We start from the raw sequence: 17316 nt of genomic DNA on the forward strand, positions 1-17316 counted from the left end.
AGAGTTTGTCTTATTTCCTCTTTCCTAATGGTTCTTAACGTTCTGTTAGCTTTTTTGACTGCCACAGCACATTGAGCCAGATGTTTTCAGAGAACTACTTGCTATGGCTCTCAGATCTTTCCCCCCCCCCCCGAGTGCTAAAAGCTAATTTAGACCCCATCATTTTGTATATACAGTTGTGATTATGCCTATTATATAAAAACAATAATTACTTTGCATTTATCAACACCGAATTTCATTTGCTATTTTGTTGCCCACTTAACCAGTTTTGTGAAATCCCTTTGTAACTCTTCACAGTCTGTGTTGGACTTGGCTATCTCGAGTAATTTTGTATCATCTGCAAACTTTGCCACTTCACTGTTTACCCCTTTTTCCAGATCATTTGTGAACATGTTGATCAGCACAGGTCCCAGTACAGATCACTGGGGGACACTTACTTACCTCTCTCCATTCTGAAAACTGTCCCAGATTGAGGTGTCCATAGAGGAGGTTTTGGAACAAATTGATAAATTAAACAGTAATAAATCACCAGAACCAGATGGCATTCACCCAATGGTTCTGAAGGAACTCTAATATGAAACTGAAAAATTACTAATTGTGGTATGTAACCTCTCACTTAAATCAGCTTCTGTACTAGATGAGTGGTAGATAGCTAACGTGATGCCAATTAGAATTCAAAGTGATCTTGACAAATTAGGGAATTGGTCTGAATTCAACAAGATTAAATTCAGTAAAGATGAGTGCGAAGTACTACACTTAAAAAGGAAAAATCAAATGCATAACTACAAAATAGAGAATAACTGCAAGCTGGTAATACTGCTAAAAAGGATCTGGGAGTTACAGTGGATGGCAAACTGAATATGAACCAACAAAATGATGCGGTTGCAAAAAAGACTAATATTCTGGGATGTATTAACAGGAATGTCATATGAGAGACATGGAAGCAACTGTTCCACTCTATGAGGCACTGGTGAGCCCTCAGTAGGACTGTGTCCAGTTCTGGAAAAATGTGGACAAATTAGAGGTAGTGCAGAGGAGAACAAGAAAAATTATGAAGGGTTCAGAAAGCCTGACCTATGAGGAAGGGTTAAAAAACTGGGCCCGTTTAGTCAGTAGAAAAGACGTCTGAGGAGGGACCTGATGATAGTCTTTAAATGCATTAAGGGCTGTTACAAAGAAGATGATTATCAACTGATCTCCATGTCCACTGAAGGTAGGACAAGAATTGTCTTAATTTGGAACAAGGGAAATTTAGGTTAGATATTAAGAAAAACTTTCCAACGATAAGGTTAGTTACCTTGTGGAATAGGTTACTAAGGGAGGTTGTGGAATTCTCATTACTGGAGATTTTTTTATGAATAGGTTGGATAAATCTAGGTTTAATTGATCCTTACTCAGCACAGGGAAGTAGGGTGGACTAGATAACCTCTTGAGGTTCCTTTCAGTCCTACATTTCTATGATTCAAGAGGTTTTAAAAACAAAGAAGACATAGTCCCTGCTCTGACCTAAACAGACTTTTTAAATCTAAGGTTTATTATAATTTGGGGTGCTGCATGGAGTGGAGAAGTGAATCGGAATGGTGTGAATGAAAGGGCAAACAGAAGGAATGATAAGACAACTGAGCAGGAGCACGAGGTTATAGACAGGACAGACAACAAGGTCCCTGTCCCCAGGAGCTTACAGATAACTCAATGGAAAACAAAGCATCCCACAGCTTTCTAGAAAGGGAGGATAGGCCAGGGGCTAGCCTGGAACTTGGGAAATTGGATTCAATTCTGTGGTCTGCTACAGACTTACTGTGTGACCTTAGGCAAGTCACTTAGTCTCTATGCCCCAGTTCCCTGGATGGTACTACAAGACATGGCCTGTCATGACCCTGCTCACTTTGTTTATATGTTGTGCCATCTCATCTAATTTTGGTCTTGAGATTACAAGGCTTTTGGAGCAGGGGAAGGGTCTTCCTCTGTCTGTGCAGCATAATGCAGCCCAGACCTTGGGCCTTTTGATACTACCATAATTCAAATAATAAACATCCAGGGTAGGCAGCAATTGTTATCAAGTACAAGAACATTTGCAATATAATCAAGGCCTAAAGTATGTGGTAAAACCCACCTGATTTTGGTGGTTCTCTAGTGATACAACCAGAAAATCTGAGATACTCCTTTATTTACATACAAAACAGCAGAATTTTATTGAATTAGGTATGAAAATAAATCATGCAATCAGTAGAGTATATTTGTAAGTCATGCTCTAGCCAGAGGCTCCATGCATGAAAAGGATGGTCAGGTGGTTAGGAAACTGGTTTAAGACATGAGAAAACTAGGTTCAATTTCCTTCTCCACCAGAGACTTCTTGTATGACCCTGGGAAAGTTACTTAGCCTCTCTCTGCTTTAGTTCTCCATCTGTAAAATGGGGATATTACTCCTCCCTAAATGACAGGTGTTATGAGGACAACTACATTAAAGATTGGGAAGCACTATAGCACTCTTCTTCAATATATAAGAAATAGCATTATTGATTCAGCAGCTGGTGTTATTTATTTTGTTATTGAATTCAACATTATGTTGTCCCCACATTTTCAGATGTCAACATGTGTAGATTTGTGTACTGACAATGCCTAAATGCATCACAGAACTGTCAGGGAGGAAAGCAGAAGGGTTTTTACAGCTACATAGTGGGAGCAGGCTGTTGGTACTTTTAGCAGCTGGGGAGACAGAGGAGGCCATTTGGAACTGTGGAATAAACTCATTAGCTGGATGTTTCTACTAAAATTATCAGTGAAATACGTGAGGTGACATTTTAAATTATCATCATGTCTCAAAGTCAACATCGTGTTACGATGAATGGGGCAGTTCACACAGAGTTAATGTTTCAGGAAGAAGATACAGCAACAGCTTACGCTCTGTTCTCTTAATCATTATCATCTGTAGTATTACCATCCTACCTAGGAGCCAGAACCTGATCGTGCTAGATGTTATACAGATACAGAACAAAAAAAGACAGTACGTGACCCACAGAGATTACAATCAAAGTATGAGGCAAGGACCACAGATGGATATGGGCAGATGGAGGGGTACAAGTGAACAAAGAGACAGTATGGCTTTGCATTATAGACAATAGCCTTTGCACACCAACAGCCTAACTGTTGTCAAGTTTTTTGTAGGCACTATGGCAAAGGACAGTTTTGAAGAGAGAGTTAAAGGTGGATAATGAGGTACCTTTGTGGATGTTTACAGGAAACACTTGTCAAGTGTGTGGGGCAGCATGGGTGAAAGCACAAAGGTAAAAAAAAATTAAATTTTAACACTGTTTTTTAAAATTGAAAGCTAATGTTGAGCACAATTCTGCAGCAAGAGGACAGTACCGGAGGGACACCATGCAAACCCCAATGAAATAGCTATGGGATCATTGACACTCCCCGATATATAGGTTTTTCAATGGCACTCATTACTGGATTATTTAAGTACTTTATAGTAAGGGATTTAGCCTCCCAATCCCACTGGGGTAGGAAAAGATATTTTCCCATTTACCATATGGGCTAGATCTTTGTTCTAAGGTTGTGACCAAAGCAACCTCCCTCAGTAAGTGGTACAGAACTGAATCAGACTCCTTTAAAAAGGATGAAGGGCTTAGCTGACCCTGCTAGAGTACAAGGCATTTCAAATGAGAGACTCTGAAACAACACCCTCCACTCCAACAAATACACTTAGGAATGCAACTACTTCATTCTTCGCTTTCTCTGGTGATTTATTTGCAATTAATTTTAAATTACTCCCTCTGCCAGCTTGCACACCCCTCCTCACCTGAGGCAGGATAAAGTAATCCAAAGTATTTGACCCTTTTCTCTGAAGAATGACGCAGAGAAATCAGTCCCCTCTATACCCCATGGTGCAGGACTCAGCAAGGGACTCAAGGCTGAGAGCAGTGAAGACAGATCCCTGTGTAGGGGGTAGTGAACAGGAGAGGAGGCTTACCTTGAGCGAGCTGTAAAACTCATCCAACACCAGGCTCATGGAACGAGTCAGGTTACTAACATATGTTGTCTCTTGATTCAAGGCATCTTGGAAGATCTCAAAATCCTGCATCCATTCTACTGCAAAACTGTGATCAATGATATCTGTCTGGAACATATAAGGAAATGAGAAGTCAGTTTTCAGAGATGATGGTGGTTGGTTGGTTCTGTATTAGCATGGGCACTCGTTAGTACCTGAGAGTTAAGGCTAGTAAACAGTTTTCATTCTAACTCCATTATCAAATGCTCATAATTTTCCAAAACATTCACTCCCTGGCCTAAAATATCCCATGCTTTGTTTTGCTAGTTCAGTTGTTTCAATTTGAAAAGGGTACAACCCCCAACTCTATTTCAATTTTAAAAAGGCATGTTTAGAGTTTAAGGCAATGCTACTGCAATTTGATCAACATGGGAGGACTCGTACATCTGCATGCAGTCCCACTGAAACCAATGGGGCCCTGCCAGTGTGTACGAGATTGCAGTACTGGAATCTAGGCAAGTTAAGTCCTCACTTATGACCTCACATACCATTGGTTGGCTTGAAAAACTTTGTTTTTTTAATTAGTGACTAAACACTACTCACTGAGCACCACAGCAATAAGAGCTGGGCAAACATATAGTACATCACTCCCTGCCCCTATAGACCTTACAATATAATTTTTAAACACAAGACAAACGGATTTGGGGGAGAACAGGGAAGACAAAAGAAAAGGAGCAGCAAAGGGGAGTTTTGCAAGGGACTTTTACAAGTGAAGGAGGAAAGAATGGGTGTCTGTCTGTTAGTTTGTTCTCTGGTTGCTTGCCTGCCTGCTGCGTGATTCCTTAATTGAAGATTATAGTGTGGTCTGTTCTGGGAGTTGTGTGCTAAGCCAAGTGCTAGGCTAGGCTGAGAGTTTACTAATGAGGCTCTAGCCTGCTATCCTTTGATACCTAAATCCTTTTGGGTCCCTTGACAAGAGGCAGGGATAACTCAGGGAAAATGGGGGCTTAAAAAGCCAGCTCCTAAGCAACCAGAGAAAGCAGCGAATACAGCAGCCAACAGGAGTTTTGTGAGGGAGTGAGAGAGGCAGACACACCTAACAAAAATCCTCTAAATTTAGGCCATTAATCACCCACCCACCCCAGCCAAAAAGAAAACCTGCAAGAGTAAAAATAATGCAGACAGAAGTCCAGCAGCAAAGTAGGGACTATATAGTGTATTACACCGGGAGCACTCAAGGAAGACAGGACCATTTGGGAGAAGCTAAATGAATTATTTGCACTGGTCTTCACTGCAGAAGATGTGGAGGAGATCCCAGCCCCACAGTCATTCTTTTTAGCTGCCAAATCTGAGGAACTGTCCCAGATTGAGGTGTCAATAGAGGAGGTTTTGGTACAGATTGATACAAACAGTAATAAGTCACTAGGACCACATGGTATTCACCCAAATGTTTTGAAAGAATTCATACAAAATTGAAGAACTAGTACTGTGGTATGCAACCTATCACTTAAATCAGCCTCTGTATCAGATGACTGGAGGGTAGCTAATGTAATGCTGATTTTAAAAAAAAAAAAAAAAAAAAAAAAGGCTCCAGAGGCAGTCCTGGCACTTCCAAGCCAGTAAGACTAACTTCAGTACCAAGCAAATTGATTGGAATTATAGAAAATAACAGAATTAGCAGACATGATTTGTTAGGGAAGAGTCAACAGGGCTTTTGTAAAGGGAAATCATGCCTCACCAGTCTATTAGAATTCTTTGAGGGTGTCAACAAGCATGTGGACAAGGGTAATCAAGTGGCTGTAGTATTCTTGGACTTTCAGAAAGCCTTTGACAAGGTTCCTCAACCATGGGCTTTTAAGCAAACAAAGCAGTCATGGGATTAGAGGGAAGGTACTCTCGAATCAGTAACTGGTTAAAAGACAGGAAACAAAGGGTAGGAATAAATGGCCAGTGTTCACACTGGAGAAGAGCAGGGTCCCCCAAAGATCTATACTGGACCTGTGCTGTTCAACATATTCTCCCACAGCCTCCTCTCCCCACAGACCAAGGAGATCAATCCCCTCCCCTGTAGTCCAGGCAGGAGTACGTTTGAATCGGGAGCCAGCTACTGCCCAGCCGATTGTGCCATGTGAGCTTTCCACACTGAGGAATTTCAAAACTTCCTGGGGCTTTGAAAGGAGGGGGCGAATGCCTGTGTAGCTGGATGCAGGGCAGTGGAGTTTGAAACAGTGAGCATTGTGGGATACCCCCTGGAGGGTAGCTAATAAATGCTGTGTCTACACTGATGCTTTGCTGATCTAACTTTGCTGCAACAAGCTCTATGTCTCTCGACATGGTGGTTTTATTTTGTCAACAAAGCAGGAGAATATTGTTGGTGGGAGGTGCATTGTCGTGTGTACACCTCCACTGTTTTGTTGTGAAAAGCTGCCTTTTGATGACAAAACTGTGTAGTGTAAACAAGGCCTAACTCAGGCTTTGTCTACACTGTACTTTTGTTGGTAAAAAAAAAAACTTTTGGAAAAAATCACACCCGACAGACAAAAGTTTTACCGACGAAAAGCACCAGTGTGGACAACACTTTATCACCAGGAGACACTCTCCTACTGACAAAGCTACCGCCCCTCATGGGGGTGGTTTTATTTTTTCAGCAGGAGAGCACTCTCCTGCTGACAAAGAGCGGCTACACTGCATACCTTTCGGCAGCATTGCCATAGCAGCACAGCTGTGCTGCTGTAAGATACACAGTGTAGACATAGCCTGAGTATCACTGTTAAATACAAGGTGGAACAGATTGTTCAGCTTAAGTAGTTAACACATTTCCAGAGACCCTTTAACTCTCCTTCAGTCACAGGGAGAAAAGAAGGGGGAAAAGCAGCTGGGGGTGGGCAGCAATCACTCTATAGCTGACCCATCATTCCTCATCCTCAAAGGAAACCTGTACAATCTTATGCCTACAATAGAGAGCTCTCTAATGTAGCTGCTCTAAGCCGATGGGAGAGAGCTCTCTCCTGTTGGCTTAATTACTCCAGCCCCTGCGAGTGGCAATAGCTAAGCTGGCAGGAGAAGCTCTCCTGCCGACATAAGCGCCGGTGGGGACAACACTAAGTTGGCATAAGTTATGTCACTCAGGGGGTGGCTAATTCACACCTCTGAGCAACATAATTTATGTCAATTTAAGCTGTAGCGTAGCCATAGTGCAATACTTTCAACAGATGAGCCTGGGAGCTTAAATTCATTACTTTGCTAGACATTAAAAATCATGGACTGAATAGACACACTGGATTTATGGCTTAGTACAACAATCTGTAACCAATTAACAACCCCCACCCCCAGCTGCTGTCTGTCCCCTGACACCTTTCCTCCTTATGACTGGAGGGGTGTTAAAAGGGTCACTTCACACCACTGCATACACCTTAACTGAAAGTGTCATTTTTCTGACTTTGTACACTAGACAGCACTCTACAGTGGAGCAGTCTACACACAATTACCAGGTCAGGTTCTTATACAGCAAAAGCAGACAGATACATTGCAAAATTAGGAAGATGTAAAATTAAACTGTCAGAGGAACATAGCCAGGCTTGGAGGGGGCATGCAAAGTGGTGGCCTCTAGAGTAGGAGTGAGTGTAGTGTGAGAACTCAGGACAGTGGGTCTTTGATCAGATGTATATGAGAGAAGTGAGGCTGGCATTCAGGCAGGGGGTCGCCAAGGCAGGTGAGAGCGAGAGAAGGAAAAGTTCAGGAATGGGGTGATTCTGGGAAAATACATAGCATCTGAAATAACTATCACATTGACAAAAATGGCCTAGGCTTCAAAATGACAGCATCCTTTTAAGAGTATACATCAGTAAATAAAAAGGAATGGACACACATCTTTAGGCTGACTTGTGTTTGCCAAGCATACAGTTTAGTAGTGTCAATAATCGGCACCAACACGCTTTGCCAAAGGATACCCATTACAGCACAGAGGACTCTCGCCTTAAGAAAAAGGAACTTAGGCAATAGAAAGGAATTTGTTTACAGGACTCCATTTGTGCTTTTTCTGTTTGGCAAGGAAACTCTGCCCATTATTGAGAAGTGGTAGATTTAGAAAATTCTCCCTACCTTACTAGGGAAGGGCAAAACTATGGGGGTAGATATGGTATTGAACCACACCTTTGGTTGAAGGGTTAAGGTATCCAGTATAAGTGAAAAGTGGCAGAAATATGGTCTTCATCAGTGAAGATGGCATATAAAATCAGTGTAAAAAGGAGAAGACTTGAGTCAAAGGAAAGGTGCAGCAGCTGGAAACTGGAAGTCCCAACTAGAGTAGCCCTGCAACTTTCCGCAAGAGGAGAGAATAATTGGGGCCCTCATCCAAGCATTTGAGGCTATTTCTCTGACAGGTCCAGAGCAGCGAGGAGCAGCAGCAGAGGCAAAGATCTTCAGTCCCTCAGAAGCCCCATTTTTTTTTTTTTTTTTAAGGCAAAGCTGTCTGCTGGGAGATGGCAGCCCTTAAACCTTGGAAAGGGCACTGGGAGGGCAGAATTGGGGGTGGTCATTTGTGTGTGGGCACACACGAGTATGTTCATACACAAGAACAGCAACAAAGTTTTAAAAGGTATTTTTTAAAATGGCAGAACTTTTCAACTGAACCAAAAAAAAAATCACGTTGTGCACTAGCTACTTCTGTAGCTAAAGAGTCTTAGCCGTGTTACCCTGGCCCTGCCTTCCCCTTTCTCTCTCCTATTGCTTGTCAAACTTACCTGTTGTGTCATCTTATATTTAGATTCTAACCTCTGTGAAGCAAGGGTCATTTTTTAAATTTTAAGTAATTTAGGAACATAGGTCACTTTCAATGGGATTTGCGGTTCTAAGTCACATACATGCTTTTGAAAAACCTAGCATCCAGGCAGAACCCCACAAAATTAGGATCTAGACTGAGGTTTCAAGCAAAGATTGACAGTTTGATATAAGAAAGAGGGAAACATAAGAGGAAAAAGAAGGAGTCTGGCACTTTCTCCAATTTAGAGACAATTTCCTGTAGAACAAAGCTCTTCTCTATTCCATTCAGTCCTACTCTTCCATTTTGATCCCAGACATGATGACACAACTAGCATTCTTCAAAAATATTTAATGGATTATCAAATTGAAATGCTGCCTTCACTTTCCTAGATTTGATCACTCCTGTCAGTTACCTTACGGCTGAGCTTAACTGCCTTTATCTTTTCCACATCAAAAATAAGCCTCCTATTCATAGATTTTAAGAAAAGAATCAACCATTAGATTATCTAGTTTGACTTTCTGTATAACACAGGTCACAGAATTTCACCCAATTACCCTGTAATGAGGCCAAACTGCTCGTGTTTGGCTAAAATAGATCTTCCAGAAATGCATCTAGTTTTGATTTACACACTCCAAGTGATAGAGAATTCACCACATCCCTGCTTTCCAATGGTTAATTGCCTTCGCTGTTAAAAATCTGTGCCTTATTTCCAATTAGAATTTATCTGGCTTTGACTTCTGGCCATTGGTTCTTATTATGCCGTTCTCCACTGAATTAGAGCCCTTTAGTAGCCAGTATTCCTCCATCCATCTCCGAAGCAATGATGTCCTTGCTGAGGAGAGGTGATGACACTATTATAAGAGAAGTCTAACAAGCATCTTGTTTGCTTGGACACTGACAATAGATTCTACTTACCTTGTTCATGGCCAAAATAAAAGGTAGTTTTGTTTTGTACAGGATACTGAAAGGAGAGAAGAGGCGCAGTCAGAAAAGTCACCTAGACTTCAATAAGACATAGATTAACATCTTTCCACATTAAGCAGGAGGCAGATAGGCCTGCATATAAAAACCAAACCCCAAAATTGTGATTTTAGTAGGAAAGGACATTTTACTCTGACCAAATTAAAGTGTAATCTTTCACTCAGATCACTGAGGATCAAAATAGAAAAAGGAGATTATAAGCATCTCTCTGTAGAACAGCAATTGTCCTGTGTGCCTGGCTGAGCTTGACTGATATTTTCCTATTATTTCAGCTCTACTGGTTATTAACCTTCCTTTTTTTTTTTTAAATTTTATTTTGACTCAGGACTTTTAGCATGGTTGAGATGATATCTGTGGACTGACCTATGACCTCAAAATACATACAGACCTGCAGACCCAACTGGACATATTTTTGGATCCATGAACTTTGAGGCACAGTTACTAGAAAGAAAAGGAGTACTTGTGGCACCTTAGAGACCAATACATTTATTTGAGCATAAGCCTTTGTGAGCTACAGCATCCGATGAAGTGAGCTGTAGCTCACGAAAGCTTATGCTCAAATAAATTTGTTAATCTCTAAGGTGCCACAAGTACTCCTTTTCTTTTTGCGAATACAGATTAACACGGCTGCTACTCTGAAACCAGTTACTAGAAAGGGGAAGTTCTTTGTTTAGGAACACAGAATTGATAAACTGCATCAGACCTCAGGTCTACCCAGTTTAATATACTGTCTCCAACAGTGGCCAGAACCAGACACTTCAGAGAATGACATAAGAACAGTGCAGCAGGCTTATGTGGAATAATCTATCTCCCATATAAAACTCATCCTCATCTCTAATAGTTAGAGATTGGCTTAAGACCTGAAACACAAGGTTTAATATCCCTTTCAAAATATGTATTGTTAGAACAAAAATTCTGAATATTCTTATTAGCCATATAAATATCCAACCCCTTTTTGAATTTTGTTAAATTCTTAGCTTCAATGACTTCCTCTGGCAGTAAGCTACACAGCTTGATTACATGTTGCATGAAAAAGTAGCCCTTGAGTGGATATCAGCCAGTTAACCTAAAAGACAAACCAGGCGCCCAAATAAGTCTATGGTTCTCATGCACGATTTGTTTAGTGTTGTCCTTAATGAAATCTGCTTTGTATTCCAGGTTCAGCAACGTCTGTTTACTGTGGTTGTTTGATTTTTATTTCCATTTTAATGTCTTATTTTCAGTCATAAGAAAAATTTTTGCAAAAAGGGGAATCTTGCAGCATGTTCAGAAAATGGTGGGTGTGACATTTTTTGTACAAAGTATGCCTTGTGAGTATCATTCTAAAAGTCTTAATCTGCTAGACATTAGTATCTCGTTGAATTGTATGTGCTGTCATTGTATGTGAAGTTATAAAGTTTGGCTGTGTATGTGTTACTAAAATATGTTGTGGGGTTGAACACACCCACAAGTAGCCTTTCAGGTAAAACAGTAAAAAGGCCAAACAATGTTAATGGCTTATTAAGGAAATGCACACAAGAACAACCTCAGAACTGTGTACAATAAAAACCTCTCAGAGATAGCACTACACAACGCAAAAAGAAAAGGAGTACTTGTGGCACCTTAGAGACTAACAAATTTATTAGAGCATAAGCTTTCGTGAGCTACAGCTCACTTCATCGAATGCATCCGATGAAGTGAGCTGTAGCTCACGAAAGCTTATGCTCTAATAAATTTGTTAGTCTCTAAGGTGCCACAAGTACTCCTTTTCTTTTTGCGAATACAGACTAACACGGCTGCTACTCTGAAACACTACACAACGGGAACTGTTTGACCCAGGTCACAGCAAAAGAGCTTTTCAACAAGTGAATAAAAGATATAAAAGGGAAAAATCATCATCATAAAGGGACCTCGCTCTCCCTACAACAACACAGCTGAAAATATCTGAGAAATAAAGACTAAACAGGGGGAAATGATGATCCCAGGCTAAGGGATTTCTAGCCTGTGTACAAAAACCTGGGAAACCCAAGCTGCAAAGCCAAAGCAGCTTGTGCCTTAAAAATCTGCCAGCCTGTGTATCACTCAGGATAAGAATTTGCTAATTCATATCCTACCTATCCAGTATGTTAAACTCAGTTTGCGATTTTGTTTATTTACTAGGTAATCTGCTTTGATTGGTTTGCTATCACTTGAAATCTATACTTCTGTAGTTAATAAACTTATTTTATGTTTTAATTCAAACCAGTGTGCGTTGAACTAAGGTGTCTTGGGAAAATCTCAGCTTGATTACCACAAGTGTGCATGGTCCTCTTCACATTGAGGGAGAGGCGGACTGGGTGTTAAACCCATATACTGGCCAAATTTGATCAGGGCAGGACGGTCCTGATCTGGGGTCCTAGGTTGGAAGGCTGGTGGTTAAAAAGCCTGCATGTGATTGCAGCAGAGTGTCTCTCTACCTGGGTGAATGCTGGTGAAAGTGCAAACTTGAAGGACTTTACAACTTGTCACAGCAGCACAGTGTGAGGAGGAGCCCAAGCTGATGGGTCAGAGGGCTCAATGGTACCCCAGTTCCAGGTGGCACTCTGGGGGAGAAACCCACCACAGTGGGATTCAAGCTCAATCTTTTCCGTACCATACAGGGCCCTCGTAAAGAACACACTACCATCAGCTCTCAGGAGCTTTCCCCCGGTACTGTCAGCCCCATTTTCCCTGAGGAATGCAGCTTTCTTGATGGGTCAAGAAGGCAGCGAGTTCTGTCTCTGCTGTAGCTGAGCCCCAAACTATTAAGGGCCTTGAAGAGACCTGAACACGGGACTGAATTTGCACTGAAGGAAGTAGGACTCAGTGGAGGGTGTAGCATGCCACTGTGATGTGCTCTTGATGGCTTTTGTAGCTAAGCAGATGGGATCCTGCACAAACTGAACATTCCTGTATCTGGAACTAAAGAGGAAGACAACATGGAATTTCAAACAACTCCTCCAGGAGGCGACGAATGTGTGAACTGCTGTGGCTTCATACTCCAAGGGGCAACGATGAAGCATCCTGACAAGATATCAGTAGATGCAACAATTTCTTTGCCACTTTGTCCAAGATTACCAGTAGTACTCAAACATCAATGACCTTGACAAAAAGCAGACCAGATGCCTTTAATGAAAGAACTACTGAGTATCCCGGCTAGCAAACAAAATATTTCTGCCCTCCCACCATTAGCATAGGACTCTTGCCTGGGCTGAGTTTGCAAGAGATCAGTATCTTGATGAAGAGCAGACATATGACCTCTCAGACTATACTGATTTCATCAGACACTCTGAGTACGTTCTCCAGACCAGAGGAAAAGCTCTGTGTAGCTTGAAAGCTTGTCCCTTCCATCAACAGAAGCTGGTCCAACAAAAGATATTACCTCACCTAACTTGTCTCGCTCATATCCTGGGACCAACACAAATATAACAACACTGCAAACAACTGATTTCATGTAGCACCTCTCAATCTCTCCAAGAGGTCTCAAATACTGGGGAGAGATATGGGTGGTACAGAGGCTTGTGAAGGTCCACAAGGGATTTTTAGGGGTGAGGAGCAGCTGCTTGTCAGAGTTCTCACACAGGTCCCGGTTGAGAAGAATGATTGAATCTGTCAGTGTTGCACTGTTTTCTTTGGGTAAAAACATTGTGAGTGAGATATGAATGGTCAAATCCAATAACTTTGTTCCAATTTAAAGATCTTTTCAAGAAATGTGGGCTCCCTCATTTCTTTGGGAGGATAAAACAGACAGCATTTTGAAAAGATAAATATTTGATTTCTGAACCTATGATTTCTTACCTGCAAGCATACAACATGTTAGACATAAAGGTGATAGGGTTGGTGCTGCGAGATGTGTCCATCACATAAACGACAACTGAAGGAAAAGTGGAAGCCTGAAAGAATAGGATAAAACAAGTTTTAGTTAAGTAAAACGTGCCATTCTGCAACCACCAACCCCAGCCAGCCTCACTCTGATGGTGTGCAAAAATCACTTACCAGTGCCTCAGTGATGATAGTGCCTGAGGCTGACCAGGTGAACACCTCAATCTGTCCTGGTGTATCAATAAGAACATATCTGTGAAGAAGGCAACCCCCACAAACAAGGGAAGAATTAGTCAAAAGTAGGACTGTCAAGTGACTAAAAAAAATTAATTGTGTGATTAATCACGCTGTTAAACAATAATAGAATACCATCTATTTAAATACTTTTGGATGTTTTCTACTTTTTCAAATATATTAATTTCAATTGCAACACAGAATACAAAGTGTACAGTGATCACTATTTTTTACAGTGCAAATATTTGCACTGTAAAAAATAAAATAGTATATTTAAATTCACCTAATACAAGTACTGTAGTGCAATCTCTTTATAATGAAAGTTGAACTTACAAATGTAGAATTATGTACAAAAAATAACTGCATTCAAAAATAAAACAATGTAAAACTTTAGAACCTACAAGTCCACTCCGTCCTACTTCAGCCAATCGCTCAAACAAGTTAGGTTACAATTTACAGGAGATAATGCTGCCCATGTCTTCTTTACAATGTCACCTGAAAGTGAGAACAGGTATTAGCATGATACTGTTGTAGCTGGCATCACAAGATATTTAATGCCAGATGTACTAAAGATTCACATGTCCCTTCATGCTTCAACCACCATTTCAGGAGATATGCATCCATGCTGATGATTGGTTCTGCTCGATAACGATCCAAAGCACAGCAGACCGACATGTTCATTTTCATCATCTGAGTCAGATGCCACCAGCAGAAGGTTGATTTCTATTTTGGTGGTTCTGTAGTTTCCACATCAGAGTGTTGCTCTTTTAAGACATCTGAAAGCAATCTCCACACCTCATCCCTCTCAGATTTTGGAAGGCACTTCAGATTCTTAAACCTTGGGTCGAGTGCTGTATCTAGCCTTAGAAATCTCACATTGGTATCTTCTTTGCATTTTGTAAAATCTGCTGTGAAAATGTTCTTAAAATGAACATGTGCTAAGTCATCATCCGAGACTGCTATAACATGAAATATATGGCAGAACGTAGGTAAAACAGAACAGAACAGGAGACATACAATTCTCCCTCAAGGATTTCAGTCACAAATTTAATTAACACATTTTTTTAAATGAGCAGCATTAGCATGGAAGTATGTCCTCTGGAATGGAGGCCGAACACGAAGGGACATATGATTGTTTAGCATATTTGGCACATAAATACCTTGCAAACAAAAGTGCCATGCGAACATAAGAAGCAGTCAGCAGTATCTCCCGTAAATGGAAACAACCTTGTTTGTCTTAGCAATTGACTGAACAAGAAGTAGGACCTAGTGGACTTGTAGGCTCTAAAGTTTTATATTGTTTTGTTTTTGAGTGCAATTATGTAAAACAAAAAATCTACATTTATAAGTTACACTTTCACGATAAAGAGATTGCACTACAGTACTTGTATGAGGTGAACTGAAAAATACTATTTATTTTATTATTTTCACAGTGAAAATATTTATAATCAAAAATAATATAAAGTGAGCACTGTACACTTTGTATTCTGTGTTGCAATAGAAATCAATATATTTGAAAATGCAGAAAAACATCCAAAAATATTCAATAAATGTTAACTGGTATTCTATTGTTTAACAGTGCAATTAATTTTTTTAATCGCCATTAATTTTTGAGTTAATCACGTGAGTTAACTGCAATTAATCAACAGCCCTAGTCAAAAGCACAAGCTCCTGGTGATTAGCCTAGCAAAAAGATGGGGACAGCCAGATCATGTGAATTTTTGTTACAGCTCAGGGAGATTTCTCCCAAAGCTTTCCAAGACTTAGGGCTTGTCTACACTGGCACATTTCTTCATGGTAAAGCAGCTTTTTGCCTCAAACGACCACTCTGCTCATTGTTTTGAGCTCGGCTGCCCTAGAGACCTACTCCCCTCACCTTTCAAAGCACCGTTTCTCACAGCAACAGTTCTCACAGCTATTGCGTGCTGATCTGCTCTGGGACACAAAGCAAACCACTAATGTGGAATGCTCGTGCTGTTGAACACAGAAGGAGGGAGGGAAGCAGGCAGGTGAGCGCATTTGATTGCTGTGCAGAGAGTCCAGGGAGGGAGACTGGAGCTGATGTCGGGGTGTCAAATATAAAGGGAAGGGTAACACCTTTAAAATCCCTCCTGGCCAGAGGAAAAGCCCTTTCACCTGTAAAGGGTTAAGAAGCAAGGATAACCTCGCTGGCACCTGATCAGAACGACCAATGAGGAGACAAGATACTTTCAAAGCTGGATGGGGGGGGGGAGAAACAAAGGGTCTGGGTCTGTCTGGGTGATGCTTTTGCCGGGGATAGAACAGGAATGGAGTCTTAGAACTTAGAAAGTAATCTAGCTAGATATGCATTAGATTCTGATTTCTTTAAATGACTGAGAAAATAGCTGTGCTGAATGGAATGGATATTCCTGTTTTTGTGTCTTTCTTGTAACTTAAGGTTTTGCCTAGAGGGATTCTCTATGTTTTGAATCCAATTACCCTGTAAGGTATTTACCATCCTGATTTTACAAAGGTGATTCTTTTTACTTTTTCTTCTATTAAAATTCTTCTTCTAAGAAACGGAATGCTTTTTCATGGTTCTCAAGATCCAAGGATTTGGGTCTGTGGTCACCTATGCAAATTGGTGAGGATTTTTACCAAACCTTACCCAGGAAGGGGGATACAAGGTTTTGGTGAGGATTTTTGGGGGGGAAAGACATTTCCAAACAGCTCTTTCCTAATAAAAAACCCAGTTAGACGTTTGGTGGTGGCAGCGAAAGTCCAAGGGCTAAAGGTAAAATAGTTTGTACCTTGGATAATAACAGGTTTCAGAGTAGCAGCCATGTTAGTCTGTATTCGCAAAAAAGAAAAGGAGTACTTGTGGCACCTTAAAGAATAAATTTGTTAGTCTCTAAGGTGCCATAAGCACTCCTTTTCTTTTGTACCTTGGGGAAGTTTTAACCTAAGCTGGTAAAAGTAAGCTTAGGAGGTTTTCATGCAGGTCCCCACAGCTGTACCCTAGAGTTTACAGTGGGGAAGGAACCTTGACACGGGGTTTCCCCTCCCCCAGGACTGGCTGCTTCCTGCCCCTGTCTGAACTGACACACACTCTGTCCCCCAAAACATCCTGTCTCTCTCCCCACCTACATACACACACTCCCTGTCTCACACTCTCCCCTCTCCTCCCCCACACCCCTTCAGCTGAAAAGAAGCTGACAATGTAGTAGGATGCCCATGTGCCACAGAGTCACCAGGCGATGCTCTGGAACTACTCCATACGAAGCCAGTCAGGACTCTGGGGGAGCTTCCTCTGTCTGAGCAAACTGTCTCCAGGGCAAGAAACTTACACAGCTTCGACCTTCCTGGGTCTGACCTCGGAGAATTCAGCATCCCCTTTTCACACCGTGTGCTTCCCACAGCAAGTCTGCACCGGTGGTGCTCCTGGGGAAGCCAGAGGGCCCTGCACCCCAACTCTGCAGTCAGACATGACTCTCAGCCAGGGTAAAATAGAAGCTTTATTCGTAGACAGGACCACAGCATAGAACAGAGCTTGCTATTACAAACA

General features: G+C 41.3%; 1 protein-coding gene across 8 annotated transcripts in view; it reads right to left on the reverse strand.

The window, feature by feature from the left end:
- GPN1 (GPN-loop GTPase 1) overlaps positions 1-17316 on the reverse strand; it is a 131736-nt gene that overhangs the window by 90194 nt on the left and 24226 nt on the right. For all 8 annotated transcript variants that reach the window (XR_006279605.1, XM_038394972.2, XM_038394973.2 and 5 more), the window contains exons 6-9: positions 13731-13809; positions 13533-13627; positions 9672-9717; positions 3977-4123 (exon numbers count right to left, since the gene is read on the reverse strand). Coding sequence is in view for 7 of the 8 variants with exons in the window: in XM_038394972.2 (XP_038250900.1) it covers positions 3977-4123; positions 9672-9717; positions 13533-13627; positions 13731-13809 (367 nt within the window). In the remaining variant the exon portion in view is untranslated. The remainder of the gene's footprint in view (positions 1-3976; positions 4124-9671; positions 9718-13532; positions 13628-13730; positions 13810-17316) is intronic.

Source organism: Dermochelys coriacea, chromosome 3 (genome assembly GCF_009764565.3).
Source record: "Dermochelys coriacea isolate rDerCor1 chromosome 3, rDerCor1.pri.v4, whole genome shotgun sequence".
Taxonomy (NCBI): domain Eukaryota; kingdom Metazoa; phylum Chordata; order Testudines; family Dermochelyidae; genus Dermochelys; species Dermochelys coriacea.